At 47.0% G+C, this 19,886-nt stretch overlaps 1 protein-coding gene across 1 annotated transcript; it reads right to left on the bottom strand.

Annotated features, from left to right (window-relative positions):
• Nucleotides 1–3,679: 3,679 nt before the first annotated feature.
• On the bottom strand, nt 3,680–19,742 carry LOC120055193 (unconventional myosin-Vb-like). The gene is made up of 34 exons (XM_039003114.1): nt 19,725–19,742; nt 18,839–18,949; nt 18,564–18,732; nt 17,046–17,190; nt 16,627–16,783; nt 16,201–16,426; nt 15,958–16,071; nt 15,746–15,858; nt 15,391–15,659; nt 15,192–15,273; nt 14,950–15,090; nt 14,468–14,599; nt 14,272–14,355; nt 13,816–13,965; nt 13,518–13,615; nt 13,189–13,275; nt 12,632–12,958; nt 12,334–12,490; nt 11,413–11,652; nt 10,393–10,617; nt 10,205–10,298; nt 9,970–10,118; nt 9,588–9,809; nt 9,362–9,462; nt 9,145–9,259; nt 8,917–9,025; nt 8,667–8,789; nt 8,444–8,595; nt 8,144–8,230; nt 7,000–7,123; nt 6,553–6,859; nt 5,991–6,165; nt 5,663–5,743; nt 3,680–3,841 (listed from the first exon to the last, which is right to left on the bottom strand). The coding sequence occupies exons 1-34, from the start codon at nt 19,740–19,742 to the stop codon at nt 3,680–3,682; spliced, it is 5,046 nt and encodes a 1,681-aa protein (XP_038859042.1).
• Between the last annotated feature and the right edge of the window lie 144 nt (nt 19,743–19,886).

Here is a 19,886-nt window from a genome sequence, read left to right on the forward strand (position 1 = left end):
CACTACACTGCCTCCCCTCCACAGCCCACTACACTGCCTCCCCTCCTTCCCCTCCACAGCCCACTACACTGCCTCCCCACCACAGCCCACTACACTGCCTCCCCACCACAGCCCACTACACTGCCTCCCCACCACAGCCCACTACACTGCCTCCCCTCCACAGCCCACTACACTGCCTCCCCACCACAGCCCACTACACTGCCTCCCCTCTACAGCCCACTACACTGCCTCCTTTGCCTCCGCTCTCTCCCCTCTACAGCCCACTACACTGCCTCCTTTGCCTCCCCTCTCTCCCCTCTACAGCCCACTACACTGCCTCCCCTCTACAGCCCACTACACTGCCTCCTTTGCCTCCGCTCTCTCCCCTCTACAGCCCACTACACTGCCTCCTTTGCCTCCCCTCCTTCCCCTCCACAGCCCACTACACTGCCTCCCCTCTAAAGCCCACTACACTGCCTCCTTTGCCTCCGCTCTCTCCCCTCTACAGCCCACTACACTGCCTCCTTTGCCTCTGCTCTCTCCCCTCTACAGCCCACTACACTGCCTCCCCTCTCTCCCCTCTACAGCCAACTACACTGCCTCCCCTCCACAGCCCACTACACTGCCTCCCCTCCACAGCCCACTACACTGCCTCCCCTCCACAGCCCACTACACTGCCTCCCCTCTACAGCCCACTACACTGCCTCCCCTCTACAGCCCACTACACTGCCTCCCCTCCTTCCCCTCCACAGCCCACTACACTGCCTCCCCACCACAGCCCACTACACTGCCTCCCCTCCACAGCCCACTACACTGCCTCCCCTCCTTCCCCTCCACAGCCCACTACACTGCCTCCCCACCACAGCCCACTACACTGCCTCCCCTCCACAGCCCACTACACTGCCTCCCCTCCTTCCCCTCCACAGCCCACTACACTGCCTCCCCACCACAGCCCACTACACTGCCTCCCCACCACAGCCCACTACACTGCCTCCCCACCACAGCCCACTACACTGCCTCCCCTCCACAGCCCACTACACTGCCTCCCCACCACAGCCCACTACACTGCCTCCCCTCTACAGCCCACTACACTGCCTCCTTTGCCTCCGCTCTCTCCCCTCTACAGCCCACTACACTGCCTCCTTTGCCTCCCCTCTCTCCCCTCTACAGCCCACTACACTGCCTCCCCTCTACAGCCCACTACACTGCCTCCTTTGCCTCCGCTCTCTCCCCTCTACAGCCCACTACACTGCCTCCTTTGCCTCCCCTCCTTCCCCTCCACAGCCCACTACACTGCCTCCCCTCTAAAGCCCACTACACTGCCTCCTTTGCCTCCGCTCTCTCCCCTCTACAGCCCACTACACTGCCTCCTTTGCCTCTGCTCTCTCCCCTCTACAGCCCACTACACTGCCTCCCCTCTCTCCCCTCTACAGCCCACTACATTGCCTCCCCTCTACAGCCCACTACACTGCCTCCGCTCTCTCCCCTCTACAGCCCACTACACTGCCTCCCCTCTCTCCCCTCTACAGCCCACTACATTGCCTCCCCTCTACAGCCCACTACACTGCCTCCGCTCTCTCCCCTCTACAGCCCACTACACTGCCTCCCGTCTCTCCCCTCTACAGCCCACTACACTGCCTCCGCTCTCTCCCCTCTACAGCCCACTACACTGCCTCCCGTCTCTCCCCTCTACAGCCCACTGCACTGCCTCCCGTCTCTCCCCTCTACAGCCCACTACACTGCCTCCCGTCTCTCCCCTCTACAGCCCACTACACTGTCTCCCCTCTACAGCCCACTACACTGCCTCCCCTCTCTCCCCTCTACAGCCCACTACACTGCCTCCCCTCTCCTGGGTTCTGGTCCATCTGCCCCAGGTATCAGACAGGGCATCAGTGACTCTGCTCAGAACCTGTGTAAGTAGCTGCACTTGCCAATTACAACTTACTCTGGTGGTCCAGCATATAGTATCACCAATTTTTACATGTGGCTCCCATATTTAAACGTGTGTACAACTTGACTCTATGCATCTAATCAGTACCGTTTCTATGTAGATCAGTCGGTTTTGAGCAGTCCTATAATGTTTACATTGTGAGTTATCAGCACAAAGTGTTTTTGTCGAGTCGTGTAAATATTGTTTTGAAACGGGCCAGGTTCTGGGGCAGTAGCTAGTAGTGGCTAAACAACATGGAGAGCAGTGTCAACAGACTCAGCGTAGAGAGGATCAACAACAGACTCTGTATATTGTCATTGTAAATAGTACTTCTGTACCAAACATATATGGTTATATATCTATACAAATACATACACTGAATGAAGTGAAGCTGCTGCTACTTAGTCAACTTGAATCCTGCTGTGGCTGGGTAGTGGATGGACATCCATTTGAACTTTGAACTCCAATGGGAGATGGAATAGGAGTCTATAGGCTACGAATACACAGCCTCACAGACTATTGCGTTGTCACTACATTAACGTACAGGTATAGCAACTGTAGCAAAGAATGCGAATGGCACAATATCTTATTTATTGCTGTTGACAATGATACTGAGTACATTCGGTCACCGAGGCCATTTTCTTTCAGACAGACGTTGTGTGTCTGTGCGTTGAGGTAAAAAGGAAAGCTCACCCTTTCAGGTTGGCATGTATGTAGTACAGACAGGCACAGAGGCATGATACAGAGATATAGAAGAAGCACAATGACAACCAGACAGACACGCATGTACTGTCACTGACACGCCCACAGAGGCAGACACATTGGCCGTGTTCAAGAGCAACGATTGATCTACAAGTAATAATGAGTAGTTCATTAGGATGAGGCGATTTGTAGATCAGTCAGTCTGCAGTCACCGACTGCAATGTAGTCAATCTTGAACACGATCCCACTGTGATGCCAGCCTGTACATTGGAAGCAGTGCATGATGGGGAAAAAAGGTCTTTCTTGTGCCAGCACGCGTTTATTTGATGTTATATTTTCCAATTGTTGTCTTCATTTATTTTGATATTTGAGTATTATTTTCTATTTTTCAGAGGTTTGTGAATATATAAATATGTATTACTGATGATGTGTAGTGGTACAAAGTACTCGCATGAGATCATTTTTTTATACTGAAGATGTTTCTAATTTTTTTTAATTCTGGTTGTTCTTATTGAGGGTTGAGGTGCAGCGTTGCTGCGTTTCTGCTTCCAATAAAATGTTACAGGAAATCTGAAGTCTTTTTCATAGTGTTCATTATGGATCAGAGTGAAAAACATGTTAAGTTTACATTATACAATTATAAATTCTGATATCTGGAACTTATTAACAATTAAAAAATATATTAAGCACACACTTCCAACGTACAACATTTCCCAGTGGAAAACTACACATGGGTAGGGACGGAAGTATGTGGGATGCATCAAATAGGGGAATGTCAATCAGCAGACAGGCAATACTGTAATCTTAGTACAGATAATACTCTGGAAGAGATGAGAAAGAATCCATATGGCCATTCTAACAGCACAATAACCCTCACAGGAAGAGTAGCAGTAAGAGTCCTATACTTGTGCTACTGAAAGAATGCCTGATACAGAATACTAATGACTGATGTATTATTCACTTACAATTACTTTGATATACTGTATAGCCTGCAGGAAAAAGACCCGAGGTAGCAAGACCAAAACTTCAAAAGAGAGTGTAATCCACAGTGAATAACTACTGCTTCCTCTAAGGCCGTCGTAGGAAGGAGATCTTGAGGGAGTCTGGGATGTCCAGCTGGTCAGCGCGGACAGGTGGGGGCGGCAGGTAGGGGAAGGTGACGGGGAACACACGCCGTACATCCATCAGCAGCTGTGGAGGCTGACCGCCTGAACGCTCCTTCAGAAGACCCTGATGGAACAGATAGGAAATGATGACCGTAACACAACCACACTACTGGTAACCAAACCACACTACTGGTAGCCAGACCACACTACTGGTAACCAGACCACACTACTGGTAACCAGACCACACTACTGGTAACCAGACTACACTACTGGTAACCAGACCACACTACTGGTAACCAGACCACACTACTGGTAACCAGACCACACTACTGGTAACACAACCGCAATACTGGTAACCAGACCACACTACTGGTAACCAGACCACACTACTGGTAACCAGACCACACTACTGGTAACCAGACCACACTACTGGTAACCAGACCACACTACTGGTAACACAACCGCAATACTGGTAACCAGACCACACTACTGGTAACCAGACCACAGTACTGGTAACCAGACCACACTACTGGTAACCAGACCACACTACTGGTAACCAGACCACACTACTGGTAACACAACCACACTACTGGTAACCAGACCACACTACTGGTAACCAGACCACACTACTGGTAACCAGACCACACTACTGGTAACCAGACCACACTACTGGTAACCAGACTACACTACTGGTAACCAGACCACACTACTGGTAACCAGACCACACTACTGGTGACCAGACCGCACTACTGGTAACCAGACCGCACTACTGGTAACCAGACCACACTACTGGTAACCAGACCACAGTACTGGTAACACAACCGCAATACTGGTAACCAGACCACACTACTGGTAACCAGACCACACTACTGGTGACCAGACCACACTACTGGTAACCAGACCGCACTACTGGTAACCAGACCACACTACTGGTAACCAGACCACAGTACTGGTAACACAACCACACTACTGGTAACCAGACCACACTACTGGTAACCAGACCACACTACTGGTAACCAGACCACACTACTGGTAACCAAACCACACTACTGGTAACCACACCACACTACTGGTAACCACACCACACTACTGGTAACCAGACCACACTACTGGTAACCAGACAACACTACTGGTAACCAGACCGCACTACTGGTAACCAGACCGCACTACTGGTAACCAGACCGCACTACTGGTAACCACACCACACTACTGGTAACCACACCACACTACTGGTAACCAGACCACACTACTGGTAACCAGACAACACTACTGGTAACCAGACCGCACTACTGGTAACCAGACCGCACTACTGGTAACCAGACCGCACTACTGGTAACCAGACCACACTACTGGTAACCAGACCACACTACTGGTAACCAGACAACACTACTGGTAACCAGACCGCACTACTGGTAACCAGACCGCACTACTGGTAACCAGACCACACTACTGGTAACCAGACAACACTATTGGTAACCAGATCACTCTACTGGTAACCAGATCACACTACTGGTAACCAGACCGCACTACTGGTAACCAGACCGCACTACTGGTAACACAACCACACTACTGGTAACCAGACCGCACTACTGGTAACACAACCACACTACTGGTAACCAGACCGCACTACTGGTAACACAACCGCACTACTGGTAACCAGACCACACCACAAACATAGTGAAGACAGTCAGTATATGGACTTCAGACAACCTGTGTGGGTGTAAAGAGCACTGTCACAACAGTCACAACTGTCACACAATAATTATCACTGAATTGTCACAGTAAATGATTGTAATGTTGATGTGTCAATTAATCCCATAAGGGATGGGTTGCCAACTGGCGATTTGACATGAAAATAAAATGTCATTCATTCATTCAGTTGAAAATTCAATATGCCATGTAATGAGAAGTTTACATTACTGTTGTGTGTATTACGGTACTGTACCTGCACTGTGCGGATAAAATTGAGTGTCACCCTCTCCTCTAGGTCACTGTGAGGGGTGTACAGGGTCAGAATCTTCACAATCTGGAACAGAGACACAGTTAGCTTAGCCCTGCAAGGATGTGTGGTTGTACATAGACATATACTGTATAAAAAGAACATGGTTCTCTAGTGAAGGGAATAATATTCACAGAATCATATTGGTTTTATTCTACTTAAATAATATCTACAACACTTTGAACATTTCACCCTGCCAATACCAGCTTAAAAACCACCCATTGCAATAAATGACTTAAATGTAATAGTGTAGTAATAGTGATAAGGCCGCCACCTGCTGGGTAGACAGGGCAGTGCAGGTGTGAACGAGGGCCTGTGCGTCAGCGTCTGTCTTCTTGCCCACTTGCAGGAGCTGAGCGGCCTGGATGAGAGGCTCCAACAGGGCCACAGCTCCCCCTGCCTGCAGCCCACGGCTCCGCAGCCACTCCTCCAGCAGACTCACATTATACCTGGCAGAATCCAGCAGAACAAAAAGAATGGAGTCAGGTCCAACAGTCACCTGGTACTCTACATGAAAACTGTCGCCTTTATAAACCAACTCTAGTGGCTCTATTCAATGCTGAAGCGTTACAGATTGCACGATAGAAATAGAAAGGTCATTTCCGTTTGGTATGACATATGCAGCGTTTACTGTGAATGCAGTCGAAGCCAACGCGGGGCGAGAACATTGCCTTTAAATTTCAATTGGGCTTTAGCGCCGAACTTCCACAATACAGATTGAATAGAGCCCTAGCTTTATATTAGACATCTGGTTGCATATGTTTTACTGAAACTTGTTCCTGGGCAGGCCCTCTGTGTGTATAAGTGTATGTGTGTATGTGTTTCTGTCCTCTGACCGTATCTGCAAGCCACGGCTCCAGCTACACATGTCCTTGCGTAGCAGCAGGCTGTTGAGGGCAGAGGCAGAGAGGAGGTGGGTGAGCTGGCGGAAGGCCTGCTCCATCAGGGTGGGTGGTAGGGCCTGGCGGGACAGGGCCGTGTGGAGGGCACCCAGCTCCCTCAGCACTGCAGCCATACTAGGGGTCTCCCCTGCATTCCTCTCTACGGCCCTGGGATCAGACCCCGCACGCTTCCTAAAGTTCCCCAGCTTCACCCCCGACCCAGACAGTCCTGGGATCATCTCACTCTCCAGCATGGCAGGAACTGTGGAGGGATTGAGTGGGTCAGGGGAACAGGAGCTACTGTTGAAGGATTACGTAGTGGAATGAAAGCAAACTATGATAAAACGTTTAGTCGACTGGGTGGGTTGGTTTTGATATTGTTCTGGAGTTGGTCAGTCCTACCAATGATGGGCTGCAGGCGGGTTTCTGAGATGGACAGGAGCTGCTGATAGGCCTGGATACAGAGGTCACTCAGAGCACGGTTTAACTCACTCAGGTCAGAGGTCAATGGAACCAAATCCTCATCCTAGAGACCAAGCACAAATACTGTCTGTCAATCACATGTTGAAGTATGTATGTAATGGCTGTTATTTCCATGAACTCAATAACTAGGGGTGTATTTCCCCGGTCAGCCTACATGGCCATGAATAACTCCTGACATTATTTAGTGATAATAACTCCTGACATTATTTAGTGATAATAACTCCTGACATTATTTAGTGATAATAACTCCTGACATTATTTAGTGATAATAACTCCTGACATTATTTAGTGATAATAACTCCTGACATTATTTAGTGATAATAACTCCTGACATTATTTAGTGATAATAACTCCTGACATTATTTAGTGATAATAACATATGACAGTATTTAGTGATAATAACTCCTGACATTATTTAGTGATAATAACTCCTGACATTATTTAGTGATAATAACTCCTGACATTATTTAGTGATAATAACTCCTGACATTATTTAGTGATAATAACTCCTGACATTATTTAGTGATAATAACTCCTGACACGATTTAGTGATAATAACATATGACAGTATTTAGTGATAATAACTCCTTACATTATTTAGTGATAATAACTCCTGACATTATTTAGTGATAATAACTCCTGACATTATTTAGTGATAATAACTCCTGACACTATTTAGTGATAATAACTCCTGACACTATTTAGTGATAATAACTCCTGACATTATTTAGTGATAATAACTCCTGACATTATTTAGTGATAATAACTCCTCACATTATTTAGTGATAATAACATATGACAGTATTTAGTGATAATAACTCCTGACATTATTTAGTGATAATAACTCCTGACATTATTTAGTGATAATAACTCCTCACATTATTTAGTGATAACTCCTGACACTATTTAGTGATAATAACTCCTGACATTATTTAGTGATAATAACTCCTGACATTATTTAGTGATAACTCCTGACACTATTTAGTGATAATAACATGTGACAGTATTTAGTGATAATAACATGACATTGGTGACATTTTGATGAGAGATGTCGATGCCTTACCTGTTTGGAGTGCTGGGTCAGTAGGTCATTGAGAAGGCAGGCATTTTTCAGCCACAGTGCTGTCATGTCCACATCATTACAGTGTTTCTGGTAGGAGGGGAAAACAAAGACACAACAAATGAATAAGAACAAACCTGTAAGAGAGCCATGACTGAAAAGTGTGTGTGTGTGTGTGTGTGTGTGTGTGTGTGTGTGTGTGTGTGTGTGTGTGTGTGTGTGTGTGTGTGTGTGTGTGTGTGTGTGTGTGTGTGTGTGCGTGTGTGCGTGCGTGCGTGCGTGCGTGCGTGCGCGGGCATGTACCTTCAGAGCCCCCTTCATGGCAGTGACAGCAGCAGTGCAGAGAGAGCGGGCGCGTATTTCGTCTCCGCTGCAGTCTGCCTGGCGTACACACAGGAACAGCACACTGGCAGCCAGGCCAGGGGGCAGGGAGAGGACACTGTCCACCCTCACGTCTGGAACATACACGGAGGTTAGAGGGCACATTCACTAATTATACAGATGGAGCTAGGGTTAGGGGTCCTACCTGTGATGAGGGTCTTCATGAGCTTGGCCTCATCCCTCTTCCTACACTCCAGCAGCCCTGTGATAGTCCCAGCCTTGGCATGGGGGGCAGAGGAATCCTCTGTGGACTGGGCCAGCACTGGGCCTAGGGGGACGAGCACACAAGTATGATAGATATCGATGATAGATATCGATGTGTCCCTCCACACATTTATTTTGTAGACATTTCGGTCAAGACATTTTTCAAGTATGTAGTTGAGTGTTGTCCAGACCTGTCTGTGGCAGTAGTCTTCTGAGTGTGACTGTGTGTTTCAGCTCCTTCAGTTCTCTCCTCAGTCTGCAGACCTCCTGCTCCCTGGCTGCCACCAGTTCCACCAGGTACTGAACAGTAAGTAAACATGCAGGGCCATTATGACACGTTTACAGCGGTGATGCTCAAAGTAACAGAATCTGCACTGTAGTCCACCTGATGCTCCCAGACCGCTCATACGAGACCCTACCTGCTGGTCTGCAGAGGGGGAGGGATCAGAGCACGTCCGTTTAGCCTGCAGCCGCAGAGCCTCCAGCTCTGCCTCCTCCTGAGAGTGCTGGCTACGCAGCTGGTTCTCCAGGAACCTGACAGTTACACACAGACAGGGTAGAATACATCTGTATTCTTTTAATGATAAAATATAACAATATTGCTGTGAACGTATTGATCAGGGAATAGGGACGGACTTGTTGGCCACTCGTACAGCATCATAGGCGTGCCACAGGTCTTCTCCGGTCATCTTTCCGGCTGAGTCTTTAGCCACACCCATATTCTCCATCAAAGTGTCCTGGGTAAAGAACAGAGCACAGTCTCAGCCACAGGAGCCATATTGATTGATAAGTAGAACTGAACCACACATTTCCTACTGATTCCCCGTTAGGGAGCCATCCAGAGGGAGGGAGTGCATCTCACCATGGGTGTGTCAGAGCTAAGCCAGGCCCTCCTCTCTGCGGTGGGGGACGTCACACTAACCCTCCTCACCTCCTCCGGAGAGGGGAAGGGAGGGAGGCCGAAGAAGGAAGGTGTGGCTGGGAAGGTAGGGGGCCCGGAAAAGGGCGGCGACATCGGGGACGGAGATGGGGGCTCCATGATCAGGCTTTGGTTTGAATCTGTCCGTCTGTAGCCCTTAGAGTGCTGCAGCGGTAACACAGAGATATAACATATTTTTCAGCGAGGTTGAATATTATAACCTGAGTGTCTCTCAACAATGCTACATTGATACGTCACATAGGCAAAACAGAAAGGCCGGCACCCAGGCTAGTGGAATATGGAGTTGAATATAATGTGTGAGTACCTCAGTGAGCATGCTCATTTCCCGTAGGTTTTCGTATCTCTGCTCCAGCCTGGTGAACTCTCTGAGCAGACCCTGGTACTTCCTCCTCTCCTCATCCAGCTCTGCTGTCAGAGCTTTACCTTCCTGGGCCACAGCCTGTACTACACTCTCTGGATGCACAGACATAAAACATAGGATTACAAAGAAAATTGAGAGAGACGCACTGAAAACAGATACCTGTTATGAATAGACCTACCCTCCTGAGCTGTCTCCTGCTCCAGTAATCGAGTGGTCAGATCCTCCTTCTCTTTCCCCAAACAGTCCCTCTCAACCCACAGGGCCTGCACCTCCTGTAAACAGAGAAAGAGGAGAGACCTTAAATACCACTATTCTGCAGAAAAGCATAAGAGCTGTTTCGGATCCATTAGGACCAACAAGACCTACCTGTGTGAGTCGTAAGATCTCCTGGGCTGCTTTTTCCTCTGCCCGCCTCCTCTCCTCCGTCTCCCCCTCTGTGATGGCGGTGCTGGGCTGAGACTGCTGGGTCTGGAGCTGGGTCTCTAACTGGTTCTCCAGCTTAACTAGCGCCCCCCGCAGGGCGTCCAGCTCAGTGTTGTGGGCCTTACGCTCCGCCTGGAGGGTCTCTCTCAGAGCAACGCTCTCCCTGGCCTGGACACACACACATAAACACACACATAAACACATACATAAACACATACATAAACACACACACACATACATAAACACACACATGCACACACACATGCACACACACACACACACACACACACACACACACACACACACACACACACACACACACACACACACACACACACACACACATAAACACACACATAAACACACACACAAACACACACATAAACACGCACATAAACACACACATAAACACACACATAAACACGCACACATACACACACATAACCACACACATAAACACACACATACACACACACATAAACACAAAAAATAAACACACACATACACACACAAACACACAAACACACACAAACACACATAAACACATAAACATACACACATACACACACAATAAACACACACATAAACAAGCACATAAACACACACATAAACACACACATAAATACAAAAAATAAACACACACATACACACACACATAAACACAAAAAATAAACACACACATACACACACACACACACACACACACACACACATAAACACGCACATAAACACACACATAAAGGTTCACTTCTGTATTATTAATTTTGCACATTTATTTTTTCCACTCTGGATGTACCAAAACCTCTAAACAGCTCATCAAAATTCACCAGCCCCCTAGAAACACCTGGTCTCCTCTACCCATCTTCTTCTAAGCCCCCTCACCATCCCCTTCTCAGGCTTCTCCACCCTTCTACACATCCACCCATCCCTTTCTCACTACCTTCCATGACCCCAGCATCTCACCTTCTGGTCGGCCCTGAGCTGCAGCTGCATCAGTTTGACCTCCATGCCCTTGTTGAGTTCTCTGAACTTCTCCACCGAGCGAGCCTCTGCCTTCAGCTTCAGCAGCTCCCTCCTGGCTGCCCGCCGCCTCACACAACACTGCATCAACACTATGGCTGCCCTCACCCTCCTGTAAGCAAGGCGGGCCAGCCAGCCACGCACTGCAGACTGGAGCAGCACCGCAGCCCGCTCTGCCACCACCTGGGGAGGGAGAGGATAGAAGAGATGCATTATATTATTGCACACAGTTATGATTAAGGACACTGAGTGTACAAAACATTAGGAACACCTCCTCTTCCCATGACATAGACTGACCAGGTGAATCCAAGTGAAAGCTATGATCCCTTATTGATGTCACCTGTTAAGTCCACTTCAATCAGTGTAGATGAAGGGGAGGAGACTGAAGAAAGAAAAAAGGTTAAAGAAGGATTTTAAGCCTTGAGACAAGGATTGTGTGTGTGTGCCATTCAGAGGGTATGGTAGTAGGTGCCAGGCAAGTAGTAGGTAGTAGGTGTGTCAAGGACTGCAAAGCTGCTGGGTTTTTCACGCTCAACAGTTTCCCGTGTGTATCAAGAATGGTCCACCACCCAAAGGACATCCAGCCAACTTGACACAACTGTGGGAGGCTGTTCTGAGGGCAAAAGGGGACGCAACTCAATATTAGGAAGGTGTTCCTGTACACTCAATGTATCAGGATAGTCTAGAATCTGGATCTGATATTACTGAGGAATAGTTCCTGGGGCTGGAGCCCTGCCTTGACTTATCTCTGGAGGTTTAAGTTATTACATGTATGAAATGCCTTTTATATTAAAGCTGTAAAAAAAACAACATTAGATGCATTGATAAAAAAATTCTGGGGCCTTTGTGCCAGCGTTTCCTCACCAGTCTGTATTGGCGTCGTGCCAGCGAGCCCCTGGTGAAAGCCTGGATGGTGACGGTGGCCTCGCGGATCATCAGAAACATCTGTCTTATCGCCACCATACGGTATGTCTTCTGGATGACCAGCGCTGCCTTGGTGTAGCGCAGAAGGTCTGCCAGCCTAGATCACACAGAACAGAACAGTCGCTTAAATAGTTGGACAAATGTAGGTAGCCTACTGCTGAGACACACTGTACTATATGACAGTATAAAGTGTAAAGCAGATTGACGTGCTATTGTGCCACAGTCATTCTGCTCTCACCGCCTAGACAGGGCTCCTCTTGTGTATCTCTGGATGGTGAGTGTTGCCCAGCGCGTCTTGATGTATCGCCTGCGGCCCAGCCAGCCTCTGACCCAGCTCTGGATGATCACCCCGGCCGCCCTCAGTCTCTCTGCCCTCAGCCTCTCCAGCAGAGCCACCTGCCCAGCACGGAAGAACACCTTGGTCTTCCCAAAGCAATACTGCTCTGGGTCTGGAATGAGCCCCGGCAGGGCCCTCTGGCACGACGCCTGGATCTGTTCCTGGGTCTGAACCTCACCCCCGCGCAGCAGCACCCGGTACCGGCTGAAGAACTCTGCATAGGTCCACCTGGGACCAAGATGGTGGAAGGAAGAGAGGGACACATTTTCACAGAGTGAGTACAAATACTCTTGAGATCTTTAATTGTGCGTTTTTCATAGATGTTGGTGGCTACAGGACAGATACAGTATTCTGCATCGGTGAAATAACTATGCTACTATGCATCAGTTTTCTGTATATGTGATGGGTTTATCTGTGAATATTCCAAAGGTGAAGCTGATGTTAAATGTGCTGTGTACCTGGATGGGTAGCCTGCAGCACTGATGCGTATGGTCTCTAGCACCCCACAGGCGCGCAGCTGCTGGACGGCCCTTTTAGGGTCAAACCTGAGAGGAGAAATCTGCTTAACACGCTACACACACACACACACACACCCCTACTGACAATATTGATATTATACACACAACGCAACACATAATACACACCCAACAAACACAGATAACATACTGTTCATCACCTCTCTCCACATAATACACACATTATACACACTGTTAAACACACCGCACACACACGCCTCCCCCACCACAAACACACACACACATGGCTGGAGCACAGGGGTCTGACTCACATAAAAGGCTCTTTGAGGTCATTGGGCTTAATACAGCGGATGTAGTGGGGGGTGGTGCTGTTCAGAGTGTCCATCAGCAGCTGCAGAGACTGACGGAACTGTTTGAAGAAACATGGAGGAACACACAAACTCACACTCCTGTCCTACAGTCCATAGAACATACAACAACATGCAACGAGCCATGGATGAAGTAATACAGACATTATATGGCAGCAAGAAAACAAATACATTCTGTCAACTGTTAAAAGCTGGAAATGAATGGTGTTGCTTGGCCACAGCAGGGGGAGACATATAGTACCTGGAAGCCCACAGTGAGTTTGTGTTCCCGCTGAGCTCTCTTCCCAGGGCCAGAGCGCAGACTGCCATTGGGCAGAGAGGACTTCCCCCCTGAGATGGACAGACTGCCCCCTACTGGCTTCTGCTGGAACAGCTCAGACACCAGCTCAGACTGACGGAGAGACAGACAGACCGGGTTACAGCACGTTAAAAAGGATTCATCTCTCCCTCTACTGTCCTCCATTTCACCCTAGGATCTTGATCTCAGCCTAGATTTCACCCCAGTCCGACAAAAGTGGACAGCTGAAATCTGGTTCCTCAGTGAGCCTCCCTCAAATTCCTCTACTCTTCAGATGCACTCAAAACTGACAGGGAGGTAAGAAAAGTGAGCCAAGACTTCTGACAGGGGAAGCTGCAGATCCTCACTGTGTGAATGCAGATCATCATAGTTGTAATTTAAAACATTGACAGGTGATACCTGACTGGCTCTTAGGATGTTGATGGGTTCCTCAAAAACTGTGTCCCGGTTCTTGTCTAAAAACCCATCACATTCATATTGGACCTGACAAACAAAAGAAGAAAGTTTAAGTCAAATACTTTACCGCAACCAGCACATTCTGTAAACAGGTCAAACTGAGGCATCTAATATACTCTGGCTAATATAACTAGCTCACCATGTCAGCAAAGTGCAGGATGATGAAGGCAGTGTTGGACATTCGAGGTTTGCGGAAGTGTGGACTGGGGTTGTTACTCTGATGCTGATCATACAGCTTCCTAGCCCAGCTCTCCTCTGAACCTTTGGGCATCTGATCAAGGAAACAGACACCATGGGAGGTAAGGTTTTTCTGGATCAATGTACATTTGATAAATCTTCTGTTTTTTATATAAATACTTTGAAGTTTGACTTTTAATAGGATAATTATTTTTCTGGCAGGACTTGCTTTTGTTTTACATATACATATTTTTTTGAAATTGTGGGGGATCAAATCCATCACAAGGCGTTCATGCCTTGTCAGTGCACTCAGTGATGATTTAGAAGCACAGCATATCCTGAGTACATGTACTTATTGTATTTCAAACCGGTTTGGACACATGAACACAAAGCAGACACAACACAATGTGGTCTTGATAGAAACCAGGACTGTGACTGACTGACCCTGCACTCCTCATCCAGCAGGTCGAGCAGGCCCAGCTGTCCCTCGATGAGAGTGATGCACGGCTGGTTATCACTGAACTCTATCCTGCTCCACGGCAGCCCCTCGCGGACATACTCCTCCTGCTCCAACTGGAACACGTGCTGCATGGGTGAGGGGAGGAGAGGGAGACCAAGGGTTACCGAGGGGACATGAGGATAACACGTTCATATAGATGTCTAACCCCACACACTTGGTGACTCACCCTGTTGAATTGCTGCTGCACTTTCTCATTGGCGTAATTTATACAGAACTGTTCAAAACTGTTCCTTTCAAACGTCTCAAACCTGCCAAAGAGAAATGGACAAAAAGGGAAATCAACACGTTGTTACTACAGTCATTACCGTAATTACAGGTATAACAACAACTTCGTCTAAAGTGTGACCCCTGCCCTTTCTACTCACCCATAGATGTCCAGCACCCCAATAAATGACTTGGGCTGCTCGCTCTGGGCTCGGAGGGCTGAGTTTAGCCGGGTCACTGTCCAGGTGAACAGCTGACCATACACATGCTTGGCCAGGGCATCCCGGGCCTCTAGGGACTGCTGACCAGGCATGGGCTTGACCAGCATCTCTCCCCCTACTGCCAGCCTGCGGTGGCACAGCCAGTGGGCCATCTGGGTCCGCTCCACCCCCAGCAGCTTGGAGAACACCGACAGGGAATGCTCCTCCCCCTGGTTATGGAATATTTTAACGAATTATGTGAGAGAGTTTCAGGGAAATACTGGACAAAAATGTAAGAAAAAACAAAAAGTCTTACATCAATGTAACTTCGATCACCACCTCTCCCACTGGCCTGGATGTTGACATTGCCCAGGTGCAGAACAGCTGCAAGGATCCTGAAGAGCTCCATCTGCTGGTCAGGAGGCACACCTGGAGGAGTACACACAACACCGGCATGTTCAAACTGCATACCACTACAGTCAGAGTAAACATGTTAGCATAGACGTGTTTAATATAGAAGCTGTATACCCAGAATGGTGAAAGCATTGCGAGTGCGCTCCAGATCTACTACATCATCAGTGCCTGGGATCTGCATGGAATCTTGTCCTCCTTGGTTCGTGTAGCGGAACGTTTCCGCACCACCTGCAGAAACACACATCAAAACACATAATGAACACATTCTGAAATACACTGCTAGACCCATTGACGTTCATTTGTTCCCTGCTGTTGACGTTGTAATAAGTTCCTGAATACATTGTGGTCCAGTCTCACCCAGTTTGAGGACTCTCATCTCTGGCAGGTCTCTAGAAGCACACAGCTGGTAGAAGATGTGGTAGTTTCTCTCCTGTGACGCCTGGAAGACGACTCGAGACTTCTCCAGCAGGTACGTCCTCATGTTGGCCCCAATTATATCCCCCTTCCGTCCGAAGCCGATCTCAATGTACTTCCCAAACCGGCTACTGTTGTCATTGCGTGTAGTCTTAGCATTCCCAATGGACTAAAGAGTAAAGGAAAGAATTACAAATATGATACATTACACTGTTTTAGCTATTACCTTTACAACTGAATACTGATATAATACAGTACTAATTTTTTATATGCAAAATACATGCTTTTTCCAAAATCACACTCTTCAAAAAAAAATGTGCGTGAACCGCATTGCAGGTTAAGAGTACTCATTCACCCACATGTCAGTACCTCCATTATGGGGTTGGAGGCCAGTACTCTCTCCTCCACACTGGTCTGCTGGGCTGCTCCCCCCACCACAGCAAAGTAGCGCATGGTGAACTTAGCAGAGACTGTTTTCCCTGCTCCAGATTCCCCACTGATTATAATGGACTGGTTCTTCTCCTCCCTGCATACATAGACAACTACCCTCTTAATAATCTTGTCATTTACAGAGCTATTTGTCACACAGGGCAACTAAAGAGATCTGATCAAAGGCTCTCTCGTGTCACGGCTATTTTATCTGTATAGAGCTCTTTACAAAGAACAACAACCCTGGCCCAACCCCCCAAGGAGCAGTCAAAACGACAATGTTTTGAGGTAACAAAGGGCATATAAAATGGAGACCAAAGACTAGGGTGACCCCTGGCCCTTGACCTTTAACCCCTGACCTGGTCATGGTGCGGTAGGCCTCTTCTGCCACAGAGAAGATGTGAGGCTCCATGTCAGCCATGTCCTGCCCACTGTAGGCATCGATCACTTCCTCTCCATAGATGGGCAGCTGGTCATACGGGTTGAGGGCCACCAACACAATCCCTGGAATGAGCAGTTGGTGTGAATGGTTTAAAGTACTTAAGTAAAAATACATTAAAGTATTATTTAAGTAGTTTTTCGGGGTATCTGTACTATACTATCTATATTTTTGACAACTTTTACATTTAGTCCACTACATTGTATAATGTACTTTTTACTCCAGACATTTCCGTGACAACCAAAAGTACTCGTTACATTTTGAATGCTTAGCAGGACAGGATAATTGTCCAATTCACACACTTATAGAGAACATCCCTGGTCATCCCTACTGGCTTTGATCTGGCAGACTCACTAAACCAACATGCTTTGTTTGTAAATTATGTCTGAGTGTTGGAGCGTGCTCCTGGCTATCCGTAAATTAAAAAACCAAGATCGGGCTGTTTGGTTTGCTTAATATAAGGAATTTGAAATGATTTAAACTTTTACTTTTGATACTTAAGTATATTTTAGCAGTTACATTTACTTTTGATTCTTAAGTATATTTATAATCAAATACTTTTAGACTTTCACTCAAGTAGTATTTTATTGGGCGACTTTCACTTTTACTTGAGTCATTTTCTATTAATGTCACGTACGTGTGGAGACGGACCAAGGCGCAGTGGATGTTGAGTTCCACATATTTATTATAAAGTGAAACTTAGCAAAAACAAAACAATAAATCAATAAACTAACAACGAAACGTGACTACGTGGTGCACATGCACAAAACATAAAATAATATCCCACAAACACAGGTGGGAAAAATGCTACCTAAATATGATCCCCAATTAGAGACAACGATTACCAGCTGCCTCTAATTGGGAACCATACAAATCACCAACATAGAAAAATAAACTAGAACACCACATAGAAATAATAAACTAGAATACCCCCAGTCACGCCCTGACCTACACCATAGAGAAACAAGGGCTCTCTATGGTCAGGGCGTGACAATTAAAGTATCTTTAATTTTACTCAAGTATGACAATTGGGTACTTTTTCCACCACTGTAAATGACAGTGTTATTAATCGAATAAAAGGAATCTGTAAGAATACAAGATATTAATATTATTTTTCCTATGACTTTTTATATATCAAAACTGCTTCGATTATTGTTTATGTCTGCAACATATCACAGCAATCACATAAGATGCATGTGTTCTCAGGTTAATGTTTATTTAGCATCTTATAGAGAACCAATTTGTATGAAGCCAAAGAGAGGAGGCCATGTCCCTGTGAACTTTACACCTAGTAAAGATGGGATTATGAGGTTATAATCATAAAAGCAGGAGCACACAGGAGCTGCATATATCTGTCCACTGGCAAAACAGCATCTGAAGAAAGACCTCCACCCCCAATCTCTTTCTGGCTCTCTCTCCGTCTCTCTCTGTTCCTTACCACAGTAGGTGTAGATACTGCTGTAGTCCAGGAATCGGACTCTCAGGTTGTGTAGAACAGCAGGCTCGTGTAGGAAGCTGAGAGCAGTGAGGTCATTCTCCCCCTCCAGAATATCAGGGTTCGCCAGAGGGGGGAGGCCAGAGGGTGGCACCACTGGGTACTGCACCTCCTAGAGGGGTGGCACATTCAATATTTGTCATTATCAAATGCTTATCCAGAGCGACTAACAATACATCTACAGTATGCCAGCTCTTGACTGTGTGTGAGTGTGTCACCCTGCCATCGCTGATCTGCAGCACCACATTCTCATCTCCAAGGTTGTAGTCCTTGAGGAGCTTGGCTGATACCCACACTGCCTCTGGATCAGGTACCCACACACTGGCACCCTGTTACAGAAATAAACGTTATCACAAACGTTGAGCTCATTGAAGAAACCCAGTGAAAAAGTGAGCATGCATTGAGGGGGATTTCCTGTACTAATGACCAACACCCTTTGCTGTATCACTTTCACACCAGGTGGACAGGCCCAACTGCCAGTTGGCCAAAAACACAGCTGTAGAGGATAGTATTACATCACACAGGACACTATCTGTTCTACTGCTCTAAAGTCTGTTATTACTCTGTGTGCCTTTTACTGCCAGGTCCCACCCAAGCAAGACATTTGTCGTCCATCAGCATAAAACACCCTAAATGTCGTTAAGAATTAACGTCCGTCATCCCTCTCTGTCTCATCTTGGATTACTCATTATGTTCTCGCAGATCTATCCCAGTGATGGCAACCTCTTTGCTCAACACACAATACTTCCTGTGCAATATGATATTGTGTGTGTCATTGCTAGAAGAGTCTAGTTCCTTGAGCATGGGCATTTAAAGCATTTCCAACTATTACATCTCTATTACTAAGATTATGCCCTCGTGTTACATACAAAAGGTAGCCTAGTGGTTCAGAGTGTTAGGCCAGTAACTGAAAGGTTGCTGTTTGAATCCCAGAGCCAACTAGAAGAAAACAAATCCCAGAGCCAACTAGAACAATCTGTCAATGTGCCTACCTTTGGGCAAGGTACTTAACCCTCTGGATAAACTATGACTTCATTGAAAATAAACTGTCAAAAAAGAAGGAAGTCTACTCCGCTATTCAGACATACAGGCTCAAACACTTACCTTGGCGTACAACTCCATAGTTCCAATCATAATCTTTTCCAGATATGAACCCTCTGCCTGCAAAAACCCTGACCAATTTCAGAAGGGGTCTCCTAAATTACTCAAAAAGGCAACAAGGGTATCCTCTCCGAGATAGTTTGTGTCCTCCTCCCCTATGAGTGT

This window comes from Salvelinus namaycush, chromosome 10, assembly GCF_016432855.1.
Source record: "Salvelinus namaycush isolate Seneca chromosome 10, SaNama_1.0, whole genome shotgun sequence".
In the NCBI taxonomy this organism is placed as follows: Eukaryota; Metazoa; Chordata; class Actinopteri; order Salmoniformes; family Salmonidae; genus Salvelinus; species Salvelinus namaycush.

What these genes read in the sequence shown, in the direction of transcription:
- LOC120055193 (XM_039003114.1), bottom strand. An exon ending in TGCAGATCAGCGATGGCAGG is followed by an intron (nt 18,733 to 18,838) that starts GTGACACACTCA and finishes CCACCCCTCTAG; the next exon opens with GAGGTGCAGTACCCAGTGGT. An exon ending in TCCTGCACTTTGCTGACATG is followed by an intron (nt 14,356 to 14,467) that starts GTGAGCTAGTTA and finishes TTTGTTTGTCAG; the next exon opens with GTCCAATATGAATGTGATGG.